General features: G+C 39.3%; 1 protein-coding gene across 3 annotated transcripts in view; it reads right to left on the bottom strand.

The window, feature by feature from the left end:
* Positions 1–24,089, bottom strand: part of CCDC88C (coiled-coil domain containing 88C) — a 100,456-nt gene that overhangs the window by 4,632 nt on the left and 71,735 nt on the right. For all 3 annotated transcript variants that reach the window (XM_030481777.1, XM_030481779.1, XM_030481778.1), the window contains 16 exons: positions 23,057–23,194; positions 20,640–21,710; positions 18,196–18,323; positions 17,165–17,306; positions 16,388–16,576; positions 15,854–16,015; positions 14,456–14,733; positions 9,651–9,794; positions 8,873–9,059; positions 8,495–8,640; positions 7,276–7,365; positions 6,547–6,788; positions 2,507–2,689; positions 2,029–2,097; positions 1,162–1,230; positions 94–395 (listed from right to left, as the gene is read on the bottom strand). In XM_030481777.1, the coding sequence (XP_030337637.1) occupies positions 94–395; positions 1,162–1,230; positions 2,029–2,097; positions 2,507–2,689; positions 6,547–6,788; positions 7,276–7,365; positions 8,495–8,640; positions 8,873–9,059; positions 9,651–9,794; positions 14,456–14,733; positions 15,854–16,015; positions 16,388–16,576; positions 17,165–17,306; positions 18,196–18,323; positions 20,640–21,710; positions 23,057–23,194 (3,540 nt within the window). The remainder of the gene's footprint in view (positions 1–93; positions 396–1,161; positions 1,231–2,028; positions 2,098–2,506; positions 2,690–6,546; positions 6,789–7,275; positions 7,366–8,494; positions 8,641–8,872; positions 9,060–9,650; positions 9,795–14,455; positions 14,734–15,853; positions 16,016–16,387; positions 16,577–17,164; positions 17,307–18,195; positions 18,324–20,639; positions 21,711–23,056; positions 23,195–24,089) is intronic.

Genomic DNA, 24,089 nt, shown 5'->3' with positions numbered 1-24,089 from the left:
TCCTTCCTTGTTTCCCTATGCCCTCACCCCCTTGAACCAGCTTGGAACAGTTTTTCGATATCTGAGATAGGCCACCCAGCTCTATTTACTTACACCTGGTGGGGACAGTCTGTTGCTCTCTTCCAAGAACTCTTCCAAAGTTACCATCTCACTCCCAGGTGAGGCAGACCGTTGTCTGCCTGAGTAAGACTGGGATGGAGTACTCTTCTGAGGTATATCATATGAGATCAAACCATTCCTGTGGGAGGAGGATTCATGCCTGCTGCTAGGGCTTAAGACAGCTGAAGCAGAGTGAAAGGGATAGTTGTCACGGAGCAAGGCTGGTGTCTCTCTACTTGCCACCGTATCTTCACTACTGAGGCTCTCAGTTCTACCATGGATATGATCTAAGGAACCTGAGAAGAAGCATAAATATTGTTAAAGGCACTGTTCTTCCTTCATTTCAGATTTCTCACTGAGGTAGGAACTTTATCATCCAGGGCCATTTCCACACAGACTAGGCGGCATTTTTGACCTCGCTTCTCCCACAGAACTCAAGGCAGTCAGAACTTTGAAACATCAGGGCTAGTAAATGACTTACAATACATACTTTGAGACCCTGTGTTAAAAACAGCCCAACTACTTGTCCAAATAGGAAAAACACAGATAGTAAGGGGGCCTGTTTACAACCTCTGTGCCACTAGAAGATCTCCCCAGTTTTGGCTGTGTGTGACCTGAGAGCCAAAACCTGCCAGTAGGAAAGCGGGAAGTGGATTTTTCCACAGCATCAGCCCTCCTGGCATCCTTCAAGGACATCCAATTTCAGCAAAACTCCAGAGCGCAGCGATTCCATACACAAGCTGTGTGCAGAGTGAGAACAGCAGAGACTGTTGTTGTAAAAGGAGTCTAAGAGTAGCATGGTACTTCCCACAATACGATGCCAGTCAAACTGAAGAAAAACTAGACTGCTTGCCTTAAAAGCTACCTCTTGCCAGAATCAATCTCAGAAAAATACTTCTTGCCAGCAGTTTTGATTCCCAAGACAGCCACATCCAGATTGCATAATAATTACAATTTCAAAACAGCAGTCTTCAGATTTAATTGGAAGGAAAACAGCATTTTGTACACAGTTTCAAGGAATTTCACTTCCTGTTTGTCAGAACCCAGTTATAAAAGCTTTACCTTTCAAATTGAGAGGTGAACTACTGCTGGAAGCGTTTCTGCTGCTCTCTAAACTGTTTGGCCTGGACACTGAAAAACACAAAACAAGCATTGAACAAACAGATCCTAAGTTCCTCTGATTCTCTAAAAGACTTGGCTACCATCTGCCTTCTGAAAATAGAACCCGTGCAACTAAGTCACTTTGAAAACATTAACAACGTAATATACACAGGATGCCAAAGTCTGGACAGAGTAGAAACCATTTTCATTTTTCGAGTCAAGTTGTTCAGGATCCATCTTGTTTTTCTCACTTACTTTCTGCACAAAGAAATATGTTCTGGGTTTTTCTTTTACAGCAACTATAAACAAAGTAATGTAAACACTGAAGAAGTTTGACAATAAGTTGCTGTCTCTGTCTCAGTTATTTCTTTGGAAGGAGCTGGTAACCAGCCTTCAAATTAAGTTTTCCTTAAATCTCTAAGCAGGCAGTGCTTCTTCTGCATCAGTGTTCTCACTGTGCATCCACACCCCCCACCTGTAATTTTTTTTTATTGCTGAGTCACTCCCTTAAGGAAGGAATTGAACATTGTCCAGAAAAATCAGCAACAAATCTGAAGGTCATGCATTTAAAAGTCTGTTGCTGGGGCAAGTCAACTCATCTCAACGAGAGCATTGTTTTTGAAAACTTAGTTTAGGAAAAAATCCATTAAAAGCTTCTCAATAGAAAAATAGAAGTACTTAGACCCACATTCCCCAAATGGTGTTGCATTACGACATCTTCTTCTATCATGCTAATTTAACTAAAATGCTCCAACACAGCTCATGTGGATGCAATGAAACAAGTCTTAATGTAGAAGTTCAGAGTGTTCGTGCATGCTGCAAGCTTACCGTGCTGTCTGGTGCTTGCAAACTCCACCTCAGGGGACTGTTCACATAGATTATCTTCTGAATTATAGCCTGAAAAGAATACAAAACTTAAAAGGCAATATTAACACAGGAAGGTTAATCCTTCAGGTCAGTCTCCAATGCATTCTAGCAGTGTAGAAGACTAAGGCGATCAAGAGGGTTTTACAGAGCCAACACTGGAAAAGCAGCCATCTTATAAACACTGCTGTGAACCACTGGGCAGGGAACTACAGGAGAACTGACATCCAAAGGTGATCTGTCAAGTTGATGACATGACAAGAGTGAGGAAACCCTGTATCTGATCAATTAAACCATTAAGCAGAAAAAGTAGGAATGAAGATACTAATGCTCTGGTTTTATACTTGAATGCCGCTAGAAGCCATGTTTCACCCAAGCAAGAACTACTAAGTAGCCCGAGTTGTACTAACAGCTGGTATATCAAATTCACTGCACTGCACACCTTTTGGTCTGCTCTGGAGCCTGGAGATGGGAGTGGAAGTTTGTAGATGAATAGCTGAGGTTGAGTAAGTCCTGGGACCCAGCTCCACACAAGAGTGTTTTGTCGCAGAGTCTGCTGCAATTTCAACATAATCATTGCTGCTTCCGTGATGGGAATTCCTCTTTTGCTTTAGGTCCATTATCACTGAGGGGGAGAGAGGTGAATAAATACAAGTTGATGAAAAATAGCATTAGGAGATTTGTATTTATTTGCCTATACAAACATGACAAGCAGGCACAAAGAAACTGCATAACAGAGGCACCAGTTTTGCAAGCTTTTCCATAAACAGTTCAGTATTGGATAGGAAATTTCTGCCACCAGTTTTTCAGTCACGTGTGCTCTCTGTAAAGTGTGGGAGTGACAAGGGCTGCTTAGTGCCAGTGGGAGGGTTGATATTATACATGCAATAATTACCGTGAAAGGAGGAAGAAAAGGAGAAAAGACATGAATGCAGAAAAGATAAGTGAGGTGTGAAATTCCCACAACATTATTCCTTGCAGGTACATTTTATAAGCACCTACTTCAGTAGCAAAATAGAATATGGAAAGAGTGACAGTAGTCACGCTCTTATTCAAAGAGAAATAATGCTGATTTGGAAATTATCTAACATGATCTCCACAGTAAGCTAATTGCTTTCAGATTTAGATCTTTGCTGTGCAGCAAGAGCTCAGTCTCCACAAAGTTAAAATTCTGCCGCTCTTGTGAGGTTCTGGTGCATGATTTTTAAGTGAAATTTCTGGGATCTTAGCATGAGAACAGTGAAAACTGCCTGCTAGAATATTAGACTCAGAAAGCTGAAGACATGTTTCCTAGTGATGAGGTAGGTTAATTAATTTCTTGTAATATGAATGTAATGTTTGAAGGCATACAAAACAGAACAAAATATAAAGAATTTACTATAGGAAACACCCTTAATGAGATGCAAGATTCTAGTTTTCTATGTGTTTTTATGGAGTTCTTGCTTAACTAATAGTAACTAAATGCTGAAAATGCAGCAGAGTGCAATGGTCAAAATAAGCAACTCACAGAGACAATGGACAGACAGTTAGTTCAAAGCATAGAGCAGCTGCAAAGCTGCGTTAGAGAAATGGACCAAAGTACTGCCATCTTAGATGATTCCTAGAAGCTGACTTCAAAACAATGTTTTCTGCCATAGTTTGCATAGGCTCCATAGCACAGGGCTGGCACTTTCTCTCAGAATTTAAGTTTATGGCATGCCTGTAGCAATTATTGGCTAAAGCTTGGCATGCAAATCTGTATTGCTAATTGACTTTGTAAATGCACTTAACACCTTCTGTATATGCCAGAATTATTAATTGCCTTGGAAACATATATTCTACAAATCCCAAAATAGGCAGCAACAGGTTTCTGTGCCAGTGTCCCTGTTGTGCTACAGAGAGCCAATTCTCAGAGTGAGAAGGGAGATGAGATCTTTTGGTCTCTTTGCTGAGCTCCCCGTAGCATATTGCCTGTGCTGCATATGTTTCTCTAAGACAGAATTGGGTCTGGAACCACACATTCATTTCAGAAGCCATTAGGTCATGGGCAATGGATCCCTGACAAAAGTTATCCCCAATCTCAAGAGAACAAATCTACTTTCTTCTTAAAAAAAAAAAAAAAAAAAAAAAAAAAAAAAAAAAAGTAAAAATCTGTCAAAACTGAAGCAGCAGATACTGAAACTTTAGCTCAATTTGGGATGAATTTTCATAGCTGGAAGTGTAAAACCTTGCTAAATAGCAGGTTTGAATGCAAACGTCAAGACACTTTGCAGAGAATAATTTTCCCAGTATCTTCCACTCTATATTCAAAGCCAGACTACTTAAAAGCAATGATGTTAAACTGCCATTTTTAACATTTAGTGGCATAGAATACTCGAAAAATCTCCAGGATTTGAGACTGCTTATATATTAGAGGTGTATTTTAGTAGGACTACAACACTGTAGAAAGCATAGCAACAGCAAATCAGTTCAACACTTTTAACTGGACACGATGCAAGTATGTGACTGCAAGAAAGTATCAAAGCACATAGCAACTTCACTTACTTACAACATGCACCACAGCCAAAATACATACGCAAACTGTATGCCATGAGGTCCCCTAAAAATATGCTGCATTGAAGATATGATCCACAGTGTGCAATTCATCTTCTATGGGAAAACTTAAGTCCATGTTCACTAACCTGTGCTTGTATTTAAAGTATTGTAAAGACATGCTGAGTGTTTCTATCAAGGTGTGTGTTCTTTTAAGATGTGGGATTTTTTTTATTTTTTATTTAAATATTTGTCAGAATTAAATGAAGATAAATGCTAAAGAGAATGTGTTAGAAATCTCCCAATTCCGGGAAAGAAAGAGGTTCATTAGGAGAGGATGGGATGCTGGAAGACGACCAGAACCGGAGCCGATTAGAGAGAGACTGATGATTTGATGGAGACTTAGGAGACTTTTCTTTATCCTTGATTTTGCTTCTCAAAAAGGCAATCTTTTTGCGCTGCGTAGCTAAATTGTTATCACCCAGGTATCCCGAAAAGAAGAAAAAAATTAAAAAAAACTTGTAAGTAAAACTTAAAGTTTCTTAAAACAGATTAAAGACTACACAACTAGTAGAAACAAAGAAGGCTAAACAAAGACTAACATATATTTGGATGACTGATTAACACATTATATTAATCATAGTTAAACTGACTCAGATTAAGGCATAGATTAACACACATACATAAAATATAATAAAGTCCATTCAGCAATTACTGTAGATCACTCAAAATGCTTTTATTAAATGAAGTAAAATCAGATAGGTGTGTGTGTTACTTGGTGATAATATACTCAAAATTTCCTAGATGTCTTCTAGATTTTAATACTGATACTCATCATCTCAACATAAGCATGTTTGATAGAACATCAAAAAGAACAAAGCCCCAGAGACTCTCTCATCTCTGGCACTCCATGAGGGCCTTGTTCTGCGGAATCCCAAATCCAAATTCCCAGGTTGAACTTTGGATGCAAGTTAAACATTTAAGATCTCCTGAAATCACATGAATGATCTGAGACCTGTATTTTTATTTTAAGTGAATCAATGACCTCAAAGACTTAGAATGAAGAAGAGGAAATATAAAACCCAAACAAAACAAAAACTTCAGCCAGACAGACACATGAATTTATAACAACAGCTTTACCCTCCTCAGCCACTTCCCTTCTGTCTCCCACACTCCCCAGTGGGAAGATAAGAATTATTATTTAAGGCTAATTTCAAAACTGCTTCTTGAAAAGTATTCCTGCAGGACAACAATCTACGTATAGAAGCTGACAGAAGTGATCTCAATACAATAAGCAAAGTTTGGGATATATATTACCTTTAATAAAGACTTTGAGGAGCTTTCTTTTAAATTTCCCATAATTAGGAACCGATTTACTGTATGAACTAACTAAACAGAAAAAGAAATCATTTCATCTTCCTCATATTTGCCTTTGAGTGTTTAAAAAAATAATTTCATCATTTTAAATTAAGAAATCCTTAGTGTGATTCAAAATCAAAACACTGTATCATCCCCCAAAATAACTGGATTACAATAAATTAGCATTTTCGATGTTATTTATTTTGCATGTGCGCCATCTTCTGGCAGTGGTTGTAAAACCAGCTATTCCCCATTTAAGAATAGTTTCTAATGAACCATAATATTACACGGTTCAACTTTAAGCTGTTTTGTTGCAAAATCCCAGTAAATGAAGCATTTCTACCAACTTACTCAGTAACATGCAATACATTCAGCTGAAGGGGAGAAGTAGAAGGTAAAAGAACCAAACCAAACTAAAAATTTTGCTTTTTAGTTTAGGGGTTTTTTGCTTACTAAAACTTTAAGTTTACCAAAAAAAAAAAAACAAAAGGACAGCAAACATAATGTGATGGAGTAGTAACATATCCTATATATTAAGTATTTTTAAAATCTTTCTTAAATATTTTCAAAAAATACTGTTCAGGTCATGTATTTAGGCTGAGCATTCCTTACCTTTGTTTGAAGAACCTCCAGGGTTCTCTCTCTCTTCCATAGAGTTTGACCCTTGAGAGTTATTATCCTGAGTCTCTGGTTGATGTTTCAGTTTTTGGGAGGCAGATGGAGAGTTTACAGTCTCTGCAGATTCAGAATGCCATTGAGGGCTTTCTGCTGCTGGTTTCAACCGCTCCCTCGTAGTCTCCTTCTTTGGCTTGATTAGTTTGACTAAGGCTCTGGCTCCAATCCAGTGGTTTTTCCTGGTAAAGTAGGTTTTGTGAATGAGATTCATAAAACACTACAAGCAAGGCTAACACCATCAAGCCTACATACATTCTTATTTGTTTACTGACATTAGTTGGTTTGAAAGATGCAGCAAGAATTTCACAGAGCTCAAGATCCATCTCTCCCCAAAGTCTAAATTATTTTACAGAAATATTTCTTCAGCATGAGAAGTGTGAGAAAGGCAACTGTTCCCTCTGCTACAAATATAAATTACATATATGGACACATGTAAGACATTAATGGTGTGAAAAGCTCTACTACAGTCAGAGAAGGAAAGAAATTAAAACTGCTTTAAAGATGAATGCCTCTCTTTGCTAAGGCTATCAATCAGAACTATGTGGGGTGGAATTAGCTTGGCTCTTTTTTGTTTTTCTTAACATAATTTAAGTCCTTTCTCTCCAATGGACTGCTTTACCCTTCTTACCCTCAAGAACAACAGAATTAAACCCATAAGGAACTTACTTTTTTGGAGTAGGATCATAAAACTTGTACTGATCCATTATCTTCTCTTCAAGTTTTTCCTTGTGTCTCCTTAAGGCATTCAATTTATCTCTGTGAGAGGGAAAAGCACATTCAGAACTGTCTGTATGAAATTAATCATAATGAAAAAAGCTGAAGACCAAAAGCCACCAGATCACTGACAACTGAACTTCATTGTCCACATGATAACTGGGTATTTTATTCCTGTGCTGCTACTTTGTTATAACTAGAGAAATAAATAATGTTTGATCTTTTTAACACTACTTTGGTCTCCTACGAGCAGTGTCAAAGCACTTTCAGGAGTGCCATGTAATCTCACTTTTTTTTTTTTTTACTCATTTTATTAGTCTGTGCAGTGGATATTAGCAAATCTCTTTTCATTCAAGTAGTAAGTCTCATGTACCTCAAACACAGAATTGTCAGACACCTGGATAAACATGCTTAGAGTCTCTCAGTACATTTGAACTGTATTCAGCCAATTTCAGCAAACAATTTCTAACATTTCAACCATATAATCTACTACTAAAATAAAACCCAGTCAGTAACTCCCACATCACCCTGAAGTGCTTAGACTAAAATTCTTGGGATTAAGAACACTTTTCCTTCCTTCCTTCATACCTATAAGAGAAAATCATTGCAGTGAGAACAGGATTCTTTGTAAATGTACAGTATGTTTAAACAGGGTATCTCACTTAAAGCATTTCACCCGGTGCTTGGGGTTGCAGCAACATATGTTGACATTTGCACCATTCAGAAACAACATCAAAGGAGGTATTTATTTAAATGCAAATGAGAAAAACTAGAATATGAATATTCGCTATTCTTCAGGAATCTAAATAAAAAAAGACTCTCATAAGACTATATTTTTGTTGTAACTCAGCTGTTTTCCAAGCTCTTCAAAAACCTTCGAGAAGTTCCATCTTTCATAACTCTGTTTTCAGCATGGGTTTGTCTGTATTATTTGAAAAGAGCTGAGCTTGTCCAGGTACCTCCTGAACATCCCTCTGACGTAAGGCAATGCGAAGACATTTTGTTGCTTCTCCCCATTGCATGGTATCTCCTCCCAAATACCTCATTTTCTAGACAGGTATCAAGTAGACCTATCATTCCCCTCCTTGTCTTACTCCTGATAATTATTTTTATTTTATGTTTGTCTAGATGACTTTTTTAGGTTTCACAAATCAAATCTTTAGTTTCTTACATGTATTGTTTCTGTTCTTCATGATACTGCTCCTTGTTCTCCATGTTTTGCTCCAGTAACATCTGATTCTGCTGGCTCAGCATCTGAATCTGACTCAGGAGATGATGGTTTTCTTCTTCCAGATTTCCTTTTAGACGGGACAGCAGCTATTAAACAAGATAGATTAATCTCTCCTTTGCATCTGGATTCCCTGGAAGTGCACCATAAGCAAGCTAACAGAATAGCAGAGCAACATAGGATACAACGACAAACTTCAAAGTAAATGAGGGTCTTATTATGACCCCATAACTTGACTTTATACCATGTGCCAGAAACTTGACACAATGAATGTTAGCTCTCTAGCGGGACCCAGCAGTATACCTACCTACAGCTACTCACCTCACAGTGGTTATCCAGCTTGGTCAGAGAGATATCCATGGACTGGTGCTGTTCTTTCAGCTCATCATAGCGAGCCTGCCAACGATTCAGCTCCAGTTGAGAGTTGTTCAAGGAAGTTTTCAGCTCTTTAGTGTGTGCATGTAGCCCTTCATATTCTGCCTTTAGTTGGCTGTGAAAGAAATTCACCCTAAACACGAAGAAGTAACAGGCTTATGAAGGACACTTCATAGAAAGTACCACACATCCAAAGACCATACCATCAGTGTGCATCTGTTACTACATCAAACGTTCAGTTCCAAAGACTAACTCCTAAAGGCATTTTTATTCTAAGCATATAACAAAATTTTATTAAGAAAGTAGCACTAGTAATATAAAATATTTCAAATCTACAAAAGAATTGAAAGGAAAATAAATTAAACATGAAACCGATCTTTCCTCAGTATGTAAGAAACAAAACACCGATTTCTGAGGCACAACATATTTAAGAGCATTTGGATATAGAGGCAGCTGTATTTGGCATAAATAAAGATGACTCACAGAACTTTTTTCTTGATGCATGAAATATGAGCATTAATGTGTCCTGAACTGTGAAACATTGTAATGTTCTAAGATGATACTGTGGCATTCTTTTATAGCGTTTGGTAAATCTAAAAATGTCTACAAATCATGAAGGCATAAAATTTAAAGATTAAGTTCTGCATCTGCTGACAGATCAGCTAAGCCTTGCTGTCTGCCAGCATTGCAATCAACATATAAGAATTTAGCGAGAGAACCCTACCTGTCCAGTTCCTCCCTCAGTTTCTGATTTTCCCCAGCGGCTATTGCATTTGATCTCCTCTCTTGTTGCAGAACATCTCTTTCGGTTTTTAAAACTATTTCCAACTCTTCCAATTCTGCCTTGTGTTTCATTAAACTGTTGTATCTGCAAAAAGAGTAGTGGCATTTTAACAGCTTTCTTTTAAACATTTTTCTTCCTCTAGTTCAAGATTTTTAATAGGTAGCACCACAACGACCAGAAAATATTTCTTTTTCTTGCCTGCTCAGTTTCATACACATTTGTGTGGTTAAACATCTACCTTACTTCAATTCAAGATTCTGGTCATTTGGTAAAAAGTACACAAAGTCTCCAGGGTGAGTGGTAACTGCACCATCAAACTGGAATCAGTTCACAAATAATTATCAGTGGCAGGTTTCAAAAACCTGACTAAAAAGCAGAAAATAGCAGCCAAAAAGCAACATGAAAGCAGTAGAATGAGCAACAGCTTATTAAGTAACAAACTAATGCAGATTAGATTATATGCATAGCTAATAGCATCCTGGATAGGTAATAATCTCCTGCATATTCCAGGCAGATGATGAGGCTAGTATCTGTGAGCTGCCAGCAAAACACCTTTTCAGCAGGGGCTAACCCACCTGCTTGAGTGGCTCTACTTGTTCGCTAGTGAGAAACTCAAGAGCAACTGGTGTTCACACCCAGGCTTCCACTCTTGGTTTATACAACTTGTGTGTAAATCATTCAGGGTGGGGAGATGGGCAAATGCCATCAACTCTGTCTTTAATTTAGATCTCTGCAATGCTAAAATAACAGAGGTGTGGAACAACTCCCCTGATACTTGACACAGGCATTGATTAGGCAGGCTCAGCCTCCCTGAGCTGCTACACTGCCTGCATTTGGAAAATGCTGCCAAGAATGAGGTGGCTTAAGACTGTATTGCAAAACAGCAAGCTGTTCTCAGATGACTTTTTTTTCCCCTCTGGTGGCCTCTGTCAGGGTCTGTGCCCATACACTCATGCCAGCAAAAGCCACTGGGGACACTGGTGCAGTGAACATCAAAAGCCATCAGCACAGTTTTCTGTGACTGTGATAAAAGAATATTGCCCCAAAATATCCTTGGGCAGATACACCTACACCAGTCCTGAAGAAACATCTTTCTAAGCCATTTTAAAACAGTAATTAGATGGAAGATGCAGCATTGCTTGGAAAAGCTAGAGAGAACAAGCATCCTCTATCCACGACTCTCATCCCAGCACAGATGAACGCAGAGCAAAGCTACTCTGCAGCCATGCAAACTTCAAAACAAAAACAAAAGCAGCAGACAGCACCAAATACACCGACTCCTGCCAACTTCTCTTCCTTTCAGGCTACCATTCCCTTCACCCCCCGGTCAAATTACAGCCTGTCCCAAATTCCAGTCCATTGAAAGGCCACACAGAAAAGTACCTGTCTCCCAGACAAAAGCTGCTTTTTGCTATTCGTTCCCAGTAACAGCAGTGAAGTTTAATTAACCTTATCTATTTGTTTTCTTCCTCCATTCAGCTCCAGGACATTTCAAATTCAATGTCCGTACAACAAATGGAAGAACCTGAAAGCAGAGGAAGGTTTCACATCCAGCTCCAAGAAGGATTTAAGACAGACAGCGTGCCAATGCAGAGTCCGAGAAGACAAACTCCCCAGTCAGTCCTTTGGCAGAGATTACCATGGCTGCCTCTGCAGAAACTGTGTTGTGAATTCTTTTGACATTTCTGTATGATAGGTCTATTCTGTTCATTTTTATTCAAGCCCTCTATTTTTCAAGGAGGGCTGCTTAGAGGGAAGCAGTATACTGGTCCAGTTTTACCAGCCTGGCCCAGCTCCACATGTTGCCTTTCAGCATGAGAACCCCTGAGGTAGACCACAGCTGCTTCCCCAGATAGTCAGTGAAAGGTAAAAAAGACGACACTGTTTGCAAAAATGCAAGTGATTCTGCATCTCTGGAGCCCTAATGAAATCCTTAGGCAAAATTTTCTTGTAGTCCAGATTCAGCACAGTGTCTACTATCTGAGCACGATTTGTGCAACCTGACAAGCTCTATACCACTGGGGTCAAGGTTACCCATTCTGTAGGCTATTCAACACTCATACTCCTATCACTGTAAGCATCAGGCACTTGGACAGAGGGGTTTTTCAAAGATTCTTATGCAAGCACATAAAATCCATTTGGCTCTGATGGATTGTTCAGTCTCCATTCCTGAGACTGAACAATCATATTCCTCTTTACTCCTTTTGGTTTTCACTCTTTCTGCTGTGTTAGGAGAATTACTGCAGGTAGGTGTTTGTGACTAAGAAAACGTTAAAAATGCTCAGCTATGATAAAAATCATGTGGCAAAAAGAACCCAGAAAAAAATTACCAGCCAGCGGTGGTAACATAATAATTAATACAAGTCCCTGTAACATGTACAGTCCCTGTAACATCTCCCTCACAGCAGAGATTCTGGTTTGGTTTTTTTTTTCCAGAGATAAGTTTTTCCAGTGTCTCTGCAGGATTAGACTTCTCCAGAGTAAGCCACAAAGAAAATGCTCAAGGATCTGCTAATGAATTGTATCTAGTAAGTTATTACCTGCTCTTTGAAACGTGCAATATGTAAAGCAGTTTAGAAAATGCAGCAAAAGAGTCCAGCCTTTCTGTGTTCACTGAGATGGTCAGCCAAACACCACAAAGTCAAGAAACTGCTATTAATGGTAAATGACCCTAACATACTAACTCTCCTTTTCTTGCTAAGTCAAACCTGCATGTCTGTGGTTTGCTGGGCTATGACAGGCCATTTCACTGCAGTTACACCCAACCCATTATTAAATCCCCAACGCAGTACTAATACTATGCATGGAGAGCCAAGGAAGGTTTAATGAAGTTTGCTCAGGCGCACAAAATATTCTGTGGTTAGAATGCATCAGAATGAAAACCTTTGGCACCTTGGCTGTACACAGTGTTAGGAGTCCACATGCTAACTAAAGTTGCTGTGAGTTTTTCTAGACAAGCTGCAGTCATAGGTTTGTGCAGCAGTACCATCCTGCCATGATTACACTGCTGTCACCAACTGAGAAAAAACAATTACCTTGGAGTTGTGACAAACAAAACTCATCTCTTAGGTGCTGCACAAACAAACTTCTTGGCTGCACTAAGCTGCTCTGAGAAAATTTAGCAGGTAGTGCATTCTAGCTGAAGTTGAAAGTGAGATATTTCATCTTAGCAGTTAAATACCTCAGAGTAGCAGAAGAAAACAGTTTTCTTACAGCTGTTTTTCTAACTTTCTCCCCTCAGCTCCCTTGGCCAGCTGAACTGCACACAGCATGATGGAGGGAAAACGGAACACACAGACAAAAAAAAATATGGCTTGTCTCTTTTTCTGACAGCCAAATGGAGACACAGACTGTCCTTGGAAAAATCACCTTGGTAAGTATCTTTTGAGACTGATCTGCTGAGGAGGACACTGTGCTCTTAGAACTGCCAAAATCAACCTGCTTTGAGTAAGAAAAGGCCACCATCTGCTCCTCTGCAACATCTCTCACTTGGCAGTCACACCTCAGTAACAGACGGTCCAAAATGTTAATGTTTAGAATGGTAATCTGAACACCTACCACTAGAGATAACCTATTTTTAGAAAACCACTTTTCCCTCAAGCTAGAACTATTTAATAATTGGTCCTCACCAAGTAAAGAAAGAATCCAGCAAACTGCCTCAACACACCGCAGTGTGATAATCTCAGGCAAAGCCTGAATCAGTGAGAACCATTAATCAGTCTGAGAGAGACTTGGTAAGCAGGAACAGCATCTGTGTAATCACTTACAGCTCATTTAGTTGACAGCCAAGCAGCTGTCCTGTCACACAGCCCGGTGGATATTTTAATCACAACAGGTTCATTTCTGTACTTTATCAAAATCCACTGCATGTTGAATTGCCAGCTCCTTAGACTTAGGGAAAGAAATTTTAGCACCAGCTTTCACTCCACCCTCAAAGATTACCACTGAGTTCCTCTGAACCCAACTCATGGTTTTGCACAGAAACTGAACCTAAATACAGGTATTTTGAGGAAAATCACTAAGTTGTATAAGAAAAGTTTTGAGGATTAGGCATAGCAGCATTTATGTAGCAATACCTCATATATATTGTTTGATCCATGCACAATTGTCAGAAAATTATAGTGACTAGAGAATAAGCAATAAACAGATTACTCTGATTTCACAATCCAGTTGAAGGGCCTGAAGCAAAGGCCTTAGATTGTGAGACCTAGAAGAAAAGAAATAACTCATCACTACCTCTTATCTACTCAATATGGCTTCCTTCAGAGAGCCTCCTTTGCCATGAAGTTGGTGCCACACACGATCTTCAATGACTTAAACTTCACAAGATATATACTACTCACACATAGGTAATTACCCAGGTGACTTGCAGACCTTACTGTATGACTAGAAAAGATCTCACACAGTAGATTTGGGAGAATCTTTTTACGGCTGCATGTTATTATAGCACAGATCCTTAAACGTAGGAAAGGCATTCAAGCTATTTCTGACAAAGCATCCCCAAGGCCTAACCGCACGTTTGCTAAATGTAACCAGTCACCCAAGGTCTAGCACCTTTAGAGGTCTAGAATCTACAGCTTTGCAAGCGTTTTCATCTAATCTTCTAATGACAGCAGGAATGAGAAGACACCTTTTCAGGGGAATGACTTTGTAGTTTCCATTCGTAATTGGAAACCCACATTTAAGGTCAAAATTGTAACATGGGCACATTCTGGCTATTCTGTGCCCCTGGGCAGTGAGCATACCTCTCACCGAGACCTTTGTGCTCCAGGTCCAGGTTTTTGTGTAATGTTTTCAGGCAGCTGTGCTGGTTTATTAGCACTTCATATTCTGCAGACTGCCGTTCATGTAGTGAAGCAAGGTGTTCGTGGTCATGAAGCAATGACTCGTACTCAGCTTTCAGCTGCTCCTTCTGTTTCAGTAGATTTTCATTCTCATTCTCCTTGGTTGTCTGCTGATTTTGGAGTAAAGTATTCTGGGCCATCAGTGAAGAACTCTGGGAGCTGAGAGTTGAATTTTCTACCTAAAGTTTCTCAAATAAAAACCAGGTATTACTTATTTACACCTAGGTACATACAACAAACATGAGTGGCACCTTGTATCTGTATAGAGTTATTCAAGAATGCATCCATTGCTTTGTAGACTTAAGACATCTATGGACAATTAGTCATTGTTTTGGTATTACTGCTGGTAGTGTGCACCACATAAAGCCATGCTTTCAGTAGTCAGAAAATAACAGGATAACCTCTAAACTGAAAAACCACTTTTTACCAGTAGAAGCTTTTGAGCCTGGAAGACCAAGATAAGCTGGAATACTTCCAACTCAACTGCATCTCTGAATCATGTACAAAGCTAAAAGTTACCTTATGCTTGTGTACAAGTAAAGAAAACTTATGTTCACCCAAAATCAACGAAATTATCTGCACCACTTTGTATGGGGGCATAGAAGTCTGATTTCAGTAGACAGGTAGTACACTGACTTCTTATGTTGCTTATATACTTCAATCACAGGTGAGAAACAAAGAGAACAAAAGAAAAATATCTGTGAAGATGCAAGAGGCAAAGCTTGAAAAGAGAAAGTCACAGTAAAAAAAAAATGAGGGCTAATCCAATATTGTCCTTTAAAACTGTTCTCTTTCTCAAGCTAAGTTTATTTTTTCAAAATTAATTTTTAAGAGTGTTTGTTTTCCTCCAGCAACTTTGACATTTTGTATGAAAGTATGAAAACTGTGATTGGAACTTATTGCTACAATGCCTCTTGGGAGCTAACTTGCGTTCTCTTCCCATTTCTTCCAAGCTCTTTCACAGGCATACCATTAACAGAAAAAAAAGCAAAGATCTTTTATTCCAGAAGTGCAGCTTTTGGAGCAACACATTTGGATTTTGCTGTATTGGTTTTAACAGCTTCCCTCTATGTAACTACCTTCTTAATGAAGGTAGCTAGCACACATTAGCTACGGAGTTCATTTCCCTTCTAGCTTGGAGAAATTCAGACCTCAAACTAAGCTCCACCTTGTGGACCTTGTCTTTACAACACTACATCCAGCCTACCAATATAAGTGTTTTCTTATTATTTCTCATCTTCTCCACACTACTGTAATCAAATCCAGCCTCCTGGCAGAGAGGTGCAAGGTTGTCCTGACCTGGAGTTTGGCTGTCTGTGTCTGCAGGGCAGTGTTGTGCTCCTGAAGGAAGACATTTTGCTTCTGCAGTGTCAGGATCTGATTGTTGAAGGAGACATTCTGTGTTTCCAAATGCTTCAGCTGTTCTTTAAGCAGCTGCTTCTCAGTATGTAGAGCTGCATTCTAAAAGAGAGAAGGCATTTAAGGGGTGACAGGAAGAAATGAAACAGCTGTCTTGATCATTTGTAGTCCTATCAAAGATGAGAACCAATTAGTGATGATCATTCTGCAACAAATGTGCAAGAGCAAACTCTTCCCAGCATTAAATAAAGGTAGGACACATGTTATACACAGAATTAATCCTGGCAATGGTGTTATACATGACATATATAGTATAAAAGTCTTATGTGCTCCTAAGATACCCAAAGAACTTGGTAGACTTAATGTGCTCCAGAAAACCACGAGACTCCTATAAGCTCAAAATCCAGTTCCCAGCAACCCACTCACGATTGCAAGGGAAGTCTGAGAGGTAACAGGAAACAGGAGAAGACTTACATTCCTTTCCAGTTCAATTGCCCTATCCTTCAGTTTCAGCAGCTCCATGGTAGCTTCCTGGTGCCCCATTTCCAACTTCTCAGTCATTTGGTGGTTTGGAATGAGTTTCTCTGCAGAATACCTCAGGGACTTCTGAGCATACTGCCCATCCTGTTGAGTCTGCTTAAGTGCATCAAAGTCCTTCTTCACCTGAAAAGCCAACACGCAACAACCTTCAACACTGATTTAAGTAGGATTTTATATTAATAATGATGGGATATGCAGTTCCTCTCTTTCACTGCAGAGACTTTAACAGGCTTAACAATCACTACCCTCACTTCACAGATAGGGGAACTGAGACACAGACAGGTGGAGGTATCCATGTCTCTTGGCCTCCAGTGAGGTGCCCTTTGACTCTCCGTCACCTAACAAGCAGGCTGTTCTTAGGGGAAATGATTCAACTGCAGTCTTCTTCAGCCTTCCATTAAACAAGGCACAAAACAAAGACCATGGTAATGAAAAAGCCATGGGGAAACAGAGATCTGCAAATGGTGGTTATGAAAAAAAAAACCGAAACCCCTCTTGCTGTGCACCCAGCCCAACAATTTTCCTGAAATTGGTGCCATTATATAGAAAGAGACAAGAGAAAGCAAACCAGACAAAATAGGTTTTTTTGGAACTGTATGTATGGGGGTGAGGAAGTAGAGACAACTTGTTCTTGCTGAGTGAAAAAGAAAAAAATGCATGTGAATGCACTGAACCACATAGTGAACAATTAAAATTCAGTTAACCTCTTACCATATTTAGATCATTCTGTAACTGTTGGTTTAAGTTGAGAGAGTCTTTCACTTGAGCTTCCAGCATTGCAATCTTTTCCTCTTTCACAGCTAGTGTTGTTTTTAGTGCTGATTCAGTTTTGCTTTCCAGAATCTTGTATTTTCTGAAAGACATGAGAACAGCTTTCCAATATCTGCTGCTGGGATATGAGCCACCATCTACATAGGGGACTTCACCTTCACCCATTCCAAATCTCACCATGTTACATTAGATGTGTTTGCTTCTTCAGGAAAATTATTTTCTGTATTGCCACAGATTGTTACTGATATTTTATAGCTGGGGAACCTGCCTTGGGAAAATTTTAATAGAAGTAGCACCAGCAAGGTTCTACAGAACTAACAGCTACATAACTTGAAAGAAAATAAGTGTTTCCTCTTTTTTTCCCCCAATTACACTACAGAAATTTCTTCTCATGGTTCTTTTGTGCATTCATGACAAGGAGAAAAATCCACAGCAGATTCCAAAGACTTCTAAGAGATGGGTATGTTTCTCTAATTAGGTCTTACCAAGAGGCCTATATACAGATGGGTTGTGGGGGTTTCTTTGTTCATTACTATAGGACATGCAAAGGAATTCCTTGCAATCAGGAATTTCTTAGGCAACATCTGTGTTTATATTACTGGGTGGTTGGATCACCAGTTACATGGAGTAATAACAGACACTGTTTATTAGACACTATTTTTACTTGTAAAGAGAATATAAGGAAGAATAAACACTAAAATAGCTACCCAGCTAATCTACTGGGGAGTAGAGCAGGACTGTGGTAATGAGAGACCGAAAACGGCATTTCTTCCTTCCACTGCAGAAAAAGTTTTGCAAAACCTGCAGTATCCTGCCAAGCTGGCTACAGAAAAATATGCTTTATATCCAAACTTGTATGGGTAATTGGACTGGGAGAGATGAGAACCAAAAAGAAAGGCAAAGGGCTCGAGTTAGGATGAGGAAAAGCCTTCAGAGTCAAAAGAATGACTAAGAAAGCTCAGTTTCCTTACGTGTCGTCATTGCCATTGTCATCCTGTAGCAGCAGCTCTTTGTTCAATCCTATCTTCTCCAGTTCCTGGCTCAATTTGTCTAGCTCACTAGACAACTGTTGACTCTTCAGCTTCTCCAGGACCAAATCCTGTAACAGCACTACCATGATTAGTTGCTATGCAAAAGGTGGTGATAATTTACCAGCACCGTATATTTTTTAAAAAAGTACTGAAAACCTCACTGGATGAAATCCTAGTTCCAAGAAGGTCAGCTACAATTCTTTATCAGTGACAGCTGAGTACAGAATTAAACTGCTTTTATTTATAGTTTATTTGGAATAAATCTGAAGACTGCTTCTTTTGGCCTTTTGTCTCGCTCACTGTACTGGATTACTTCTGCCAATACTGGCATCCTGCCTGCCTGCAAAAATACGGAATGCGTGCATGCCAGGAAACATCCTGCCCTTGTGCCACAGAAGGGATGTGTGCAGGTCAGGAGACACCAGCAGAGGGAGTTCCCACCTCTCAGCTGGGACAAAGCGCCCTGCTGAAAAGCCCAGCCAACACGCACACCAAGGAGTGACAAGCCTTCAGCATGCAAGTTTCCTGAAATAATACGGTTAAGATGTTATTACCAAGTCCCCTGGTAATGGTGCATTTTCATTACTGACTCTGAGTTTCTGACATATGGCAAAATACTGCCAAAATTAAAAAAATCCTAATTACATTGTCATGTAAGAGACAGGAGAGCTCTGGAGACTGCGAGAGCTTGGTCACTTGTGATGGTATTTACTGGCCTATTCTGGTTTCATTTAGGTTTCTTTGGAAGAAACTCAAGCAGAACCAGACAAGAAAGTCATATGAGGAGGAGATTTGATGGAGCTGTAGCAGAAGGTTTACTGGGACAACACTTTGTTGTTATGCCAGTCAAGTGGTCTGTGTGGAAATGGCCTGAGAAGACATAATACCAGCCAGCATGTTTAAAAAGGACAAATCATTTTTGGTGCATAGCCAAGTTCAGAGATTCCTACCATTCACTGCATTCTGAAATGCAAATGTACCTTAGAGAACTATACTGCTGATCTTTCTGCTCAACGTTTTCTTAGACAAGAACAACAATGAAGAACAACAAAGTTACTGAAGCACTTCAAGTAAGAAATAAAAATAACCTGGATATCAAACAGAAGCAAGAAAAAAATCAAAAAAAGCCCCAAAACCCCACACATTGTTAAACACAAACTGCAGGTATTCGATAGTCCTCTGATATCACAAATTAGGCACATATTCATTCACATGGCAAGGAAAAAGCCTGTAAATAGGTCCCTTCAACATCCATGGACTCCTTCTGTAGAATCTATAGAAAGTAACTAAGGAAAAAAACATATGCTGCTTTATGGGTCTGCACCACTGGAAATTAGCAGAAGTCTGGGAAGGGAAAAATTAAAAAGGAGCCTTCTCAGAAATTATATTATTTTATTTGTTTTTAAGGAAACTTGGATAGAAACACAATTTGGGACTGCTTCAAATGTTCATGATAATTTTTTTTTTCCTCCTCAAAATTACACTAATGTTTCAAAAACTAAAATAAATCTACAAGTATGTAATTGCTTACTACATTAGTCTTGCTAAACTTCTTTCACTCAGCTACCACAGCACCAACTGTTTTCCCTTGAACGCTCTTTCACAGGAAATCCTGTTTCTGGCAAGACAACAGCAGCTGGGGCAGGCAACAAGAGCAAGTTGCAATAACCTGAATCTGCCCATAGGCCACTTAGAGTGTCAGGTTCTGGCACATGTATTACTAGTTTGACAATGTCATAATGCTAATTGTGTATTTTTAAAAGATCACTACTAGGAACATTGCAATTACTGCATTCTGCAGTTGAGAGGGGTACTGAGAGAGATCACTGCTGATTAACAGCAGAGCTGCTTAGCACGCTCTCAATCTGCAGGGAAGATTTTGGGGGAAAAAGGTGTAAGTAGTTGTAAAGCAAAAACTTGGTGCAGCTGTTATTGAAAGGGTTAGGATGGTCATCTGGGATGGTTCTTGTCTTAACTAAATCTGGTTTAGAACAGAGATATTAATGTGTCCTCAATAAGCCCTCTAATTTCTATGCTTAAGAGTCAATCTCCCCTGCTGGAGTCATGTTAGCAGTTAACAGTTTTCTGATCATGGGGGTAGAGAAAGTATCAAACCTTTTTGTTTACAGCTACCACATGGGAACTGTGTTAAAACCCTACTCAGCATGAAAAAAGATGGCATTTGGAGACATTGTGTTTGTGGACACTGCAATTTTTGGCAGGTTTCACTTTGCAAAGCAACACTATCCAGTGATGGCTGGTAAGGCTATGAAGATCTCCTAGCTCATGAATTAAATAGCCATGAGACAAATGACTTCCTTTGGTTCACAGAGCTGAAATAAAAAAATCACATTGTATTGAACCAGCAGTATTATTTTGCTTACCTCTCTCAATGTAGCTAGTGTTTTTTTATCAATTGTAACTTGCTTTATGAGATCTTTATTGTCTTTTTCAAATTCTTTCAGCTTGTTAGATGAATCTCTGAATCGAGCAATTTCCTTTTCTAGTGTCTTGTTTTCTTTCTCAGCAACTGCCAACTTCACTGTACTATCATCCAAAATAGCATCTTTCAGCTCCACTTGCTGCCAAAGCCGTTTTGTTTCTTTCTCTAACATTTTTTTGTCTTTCTCAAGCTGAGACATTTCTTGTTCCAGGGCTTTGTTCTCCTTTTCCAATCTCTCTAGCCGTTTGGCAGAAACCTTTAGCTCCTCAAGGTTTCTCTGGAGGACCTGATTCTCACTCTCCATTCCCTGTACTTCTTTTTCTAACTCCTGTATCTTTTTGCTGCTGTTCTCCACAATTTGCTGAAGTCTCTGGTTTTCAGAGCTGACACTCTGATAGCTTAGCTCTAGCCTCTCTGATTTTTTGCTCATTGCTTTTAACATTTCCACGTTCTTTCTTAAATCCTCTTTCTCCCTCTCCAACTCTTTATTTTCTGCTTCTATTTGTGCCATTTTTGTGCTGGTAAATCTCATCGTCTCCACGACTTTCCTAAGTTCCAAATTTTCTTCATCCAATTGCTTATTGTCCCTTTCCAGGTCCCCAAGCCGGATGGAAATATTCTGCAATGTGTCCAGGGATTTTCTTAGCTTCCTATTTTCCACTTCCAGATCCCCATTCTCCTGCTCAAGAACTTCCACTTTTTCTGTCACTATTTTCATAACTGCTGCCTTCTTTGTAAGCTGTTCATTCTCCCTCTCCAGCCGATGGAGCTCTTTTTCCATTTCTTCCACTCTTTCCACTTTTTCTCTAACCTGGTCAAAATCCTTTTGCAATTGTTTCTTCTCAAATTCCAGCTTGCTCAGTTTGCTACTTGTCTCTGTAACTGTTTCATGAAGGATCTTGTTCTCTTTTTCAATATCTTCTACTCTTGCCTCGCTACTCACTTGAGATCTTTGTCTCAGCGACAAAACCACTTGATTAAGGTGATCGTTTTCTTGTTTAAGGTCCTTTATCTACATAAACAATCATGTAAATGTTACTTATCTACCTTATGAAATGCAGTATAAATTAGTCTTGAAGCAGACAGATGATTGTTAACAAAACCATGTCCACTTAATTCAGGACAAATTTCTCAAGTTTTCCCTGACTAAAACCAACAAGCCAAAGTAATGAAAAAAAAAGTTACCTCTGTTAACCCATGGTTCTAACAGATTAACAGTGCTATATTCCTGCTACCAGCTATGAAGTTTGAGGCAGAGAACACCTTGGAGAATATGCTTTGTAAGGAATCATTCCTAATGGTATCTGTCTACATTTACAAACTCCAAAATGTTTGAAACATTTGAAAACTTACAGCAGTTGTAGATCTCATTAGGGACACACTTTCTGTAAGAACAATAAATTTATCCCACTGGTCAAATTTCAGCTGAAGCAACTGTGATTTACACTGTAATCTGCATTTGAGTCTTACCTAGATGAAATCCACAGAAATCAAAAAGGACTGAGACCTGAAAAAATATGAACCTGCCCTTTCTGATGATTGAGGATACTTCTGGTTTTACTTCCTGCCCTACCTGTGAAGCATTTATTAATTCTTACCACAAAGAGTCTGTATGTGTTCTAGCTGAAATGCAGGACTTTGGTGGTAAAGTGCAGTTTACCAGGTAGAAGTCTAGGGGAAAATCCTTCAAGATTAAAAATACTACACAAATAAGACATTTTGTTCTTTAATCTTCACCCCACAAAGCTTGGAACAGATCTTAATACAGGCTGAAAATACACAGATCTGTGACTGCATTTCTTCATTAGTCAAATTGATACAGATGATACCTTGCATGAACCTATAATAAGACAGTTTCAAGGCATTGCACATGAACTGCAGCACAGTAGTAAAAGCTGAAGGGCATTTAAAATATCAATACAGAAGGCATATATGCTTTCTCAGCATCTTTTAAAATGCGGCAAAAAAGTTTGGGTGGCTAAAAAAAACCCCAACCAAACCAATCACGCAGGTGGCAGAAGACCAACCCTCTGCAACAAACTGGGGTTTTATTTGCGCATCCTAAAACCAGTTAGTATCCCATTTAGTAAGATCCAGGGATTTTTTTCTCCCAAAGAGGGAAAGTCTATTTTTACAACAGCCTGAAGACCTCCCTATGGAGCTACTGGAGCGGTAGCTAGCATCACATGCTCTGATTTTTTGCTTGAAGAAGCCTTTTACCTACATTTGAACAAGTTCAACATTTGCACTTAAAAGCCCTCAAATTGCCCTATGTCCCTGAACCAGATGCTTTAAATGGCATCACTAAATTACCACTACCGAGCACATGCTTTTATATCACATTTGTGAAGTTTGCACCTGTCTGTCTTTGTCAGCTTTTAGAGTCTCCATGACGACTTGCAGCTGCTCTTTATCTTTTATCAGCTCCTCACTCAAGGTCTCCAGATCTTGATTACTTTGCTTCTCTTTTTCAATTTGATTTTGCAACTTCTCAATCTGTGTGGAGAGAACACACCAAAACACATCAAACACAGCTTGACACAATGACTGTTTGTACTTGAAGATATTTTGAAGACCAGAAAGGAATGAGATGAAGACTATGGCGGAAAGATGTAATCCTTCCCTTCTGCAGCTTGCCAGTCTCACAGGAGGAAAGGGACTGTTTTGTTTTCTTCACAGTGACAAGAATCTCCTCCAAGCCTAGTAAGATCAGAGCATGTAAGGTACAGCACTAAGAAATGCTTCACCTGCCTGCCTGACTACCCTGTTGTGCTCCTCTCAATGATTTAAGTTTCTGGTGCTCACCTTTCTGAGGGATTTGCCGCCTTCTAGGCTCTCCATCAGTGATGGCCTTAATCTAAGAGCTCATGCAGAGAAAGCTATTAAGACAAATTAGTGAACAACAGCATTAAAACAAAAACTACCAGGAACAAAGGACAAGCACTGCAGCTTCCAAGTTTACCTTCTCTCTCCCTGTGCTCTGTTGGCTCTCTGTTCTCCTCAGCCAGTGACAATAGTGGATTTAAAAGATTTGTGAATAAGGTCCCAGTCCTACAAGGAACGATGTCTTCTTACTTGCTCTTTTTGAAAGTTGTAGTCATAATTCACTAAGCACGGAAAAGCAGTAGCATAGAAACAAGAGGTTCAGAGAGCTAGCCTTCCCAAGTCAGGAAGTATTCCTTTTTTGGCTTGTAAAGTACTGTGAGTACCTACAGCTCTGCACAAGCATCAGCTCATTTTTTTGTGTTGGCATTATGAACTCTGCCAACAGTGAAAATGTCATTAACAGTATTCTTACAAGTGGGTATTAACAGTAATTCTTACAAGTGGGAAATAGCTGGAGGCTGGGCTCTGCCTATGTCAACATGTGCCTCATTACAGGAAGTGTTTT

This window comes from Strigops habroptila, chromosome 4, assembly GCF_004027225.2.
Source record: "Strigops habroptila isolate Jane chromosome 4, bStrHab1.2.pri, whole genome shotgun sequence".
In the NCBI taxonomy this organism is placed as follows: domain Eukaryota; kingdom Metazoa; phylum Chordata; class Aves; order Psittaciformes; family Psittacidae; genus Strigops; species Strigops habroptila.
This window is presented reverse-complemented; position numbering and strand designations above follow the sequence as displayed.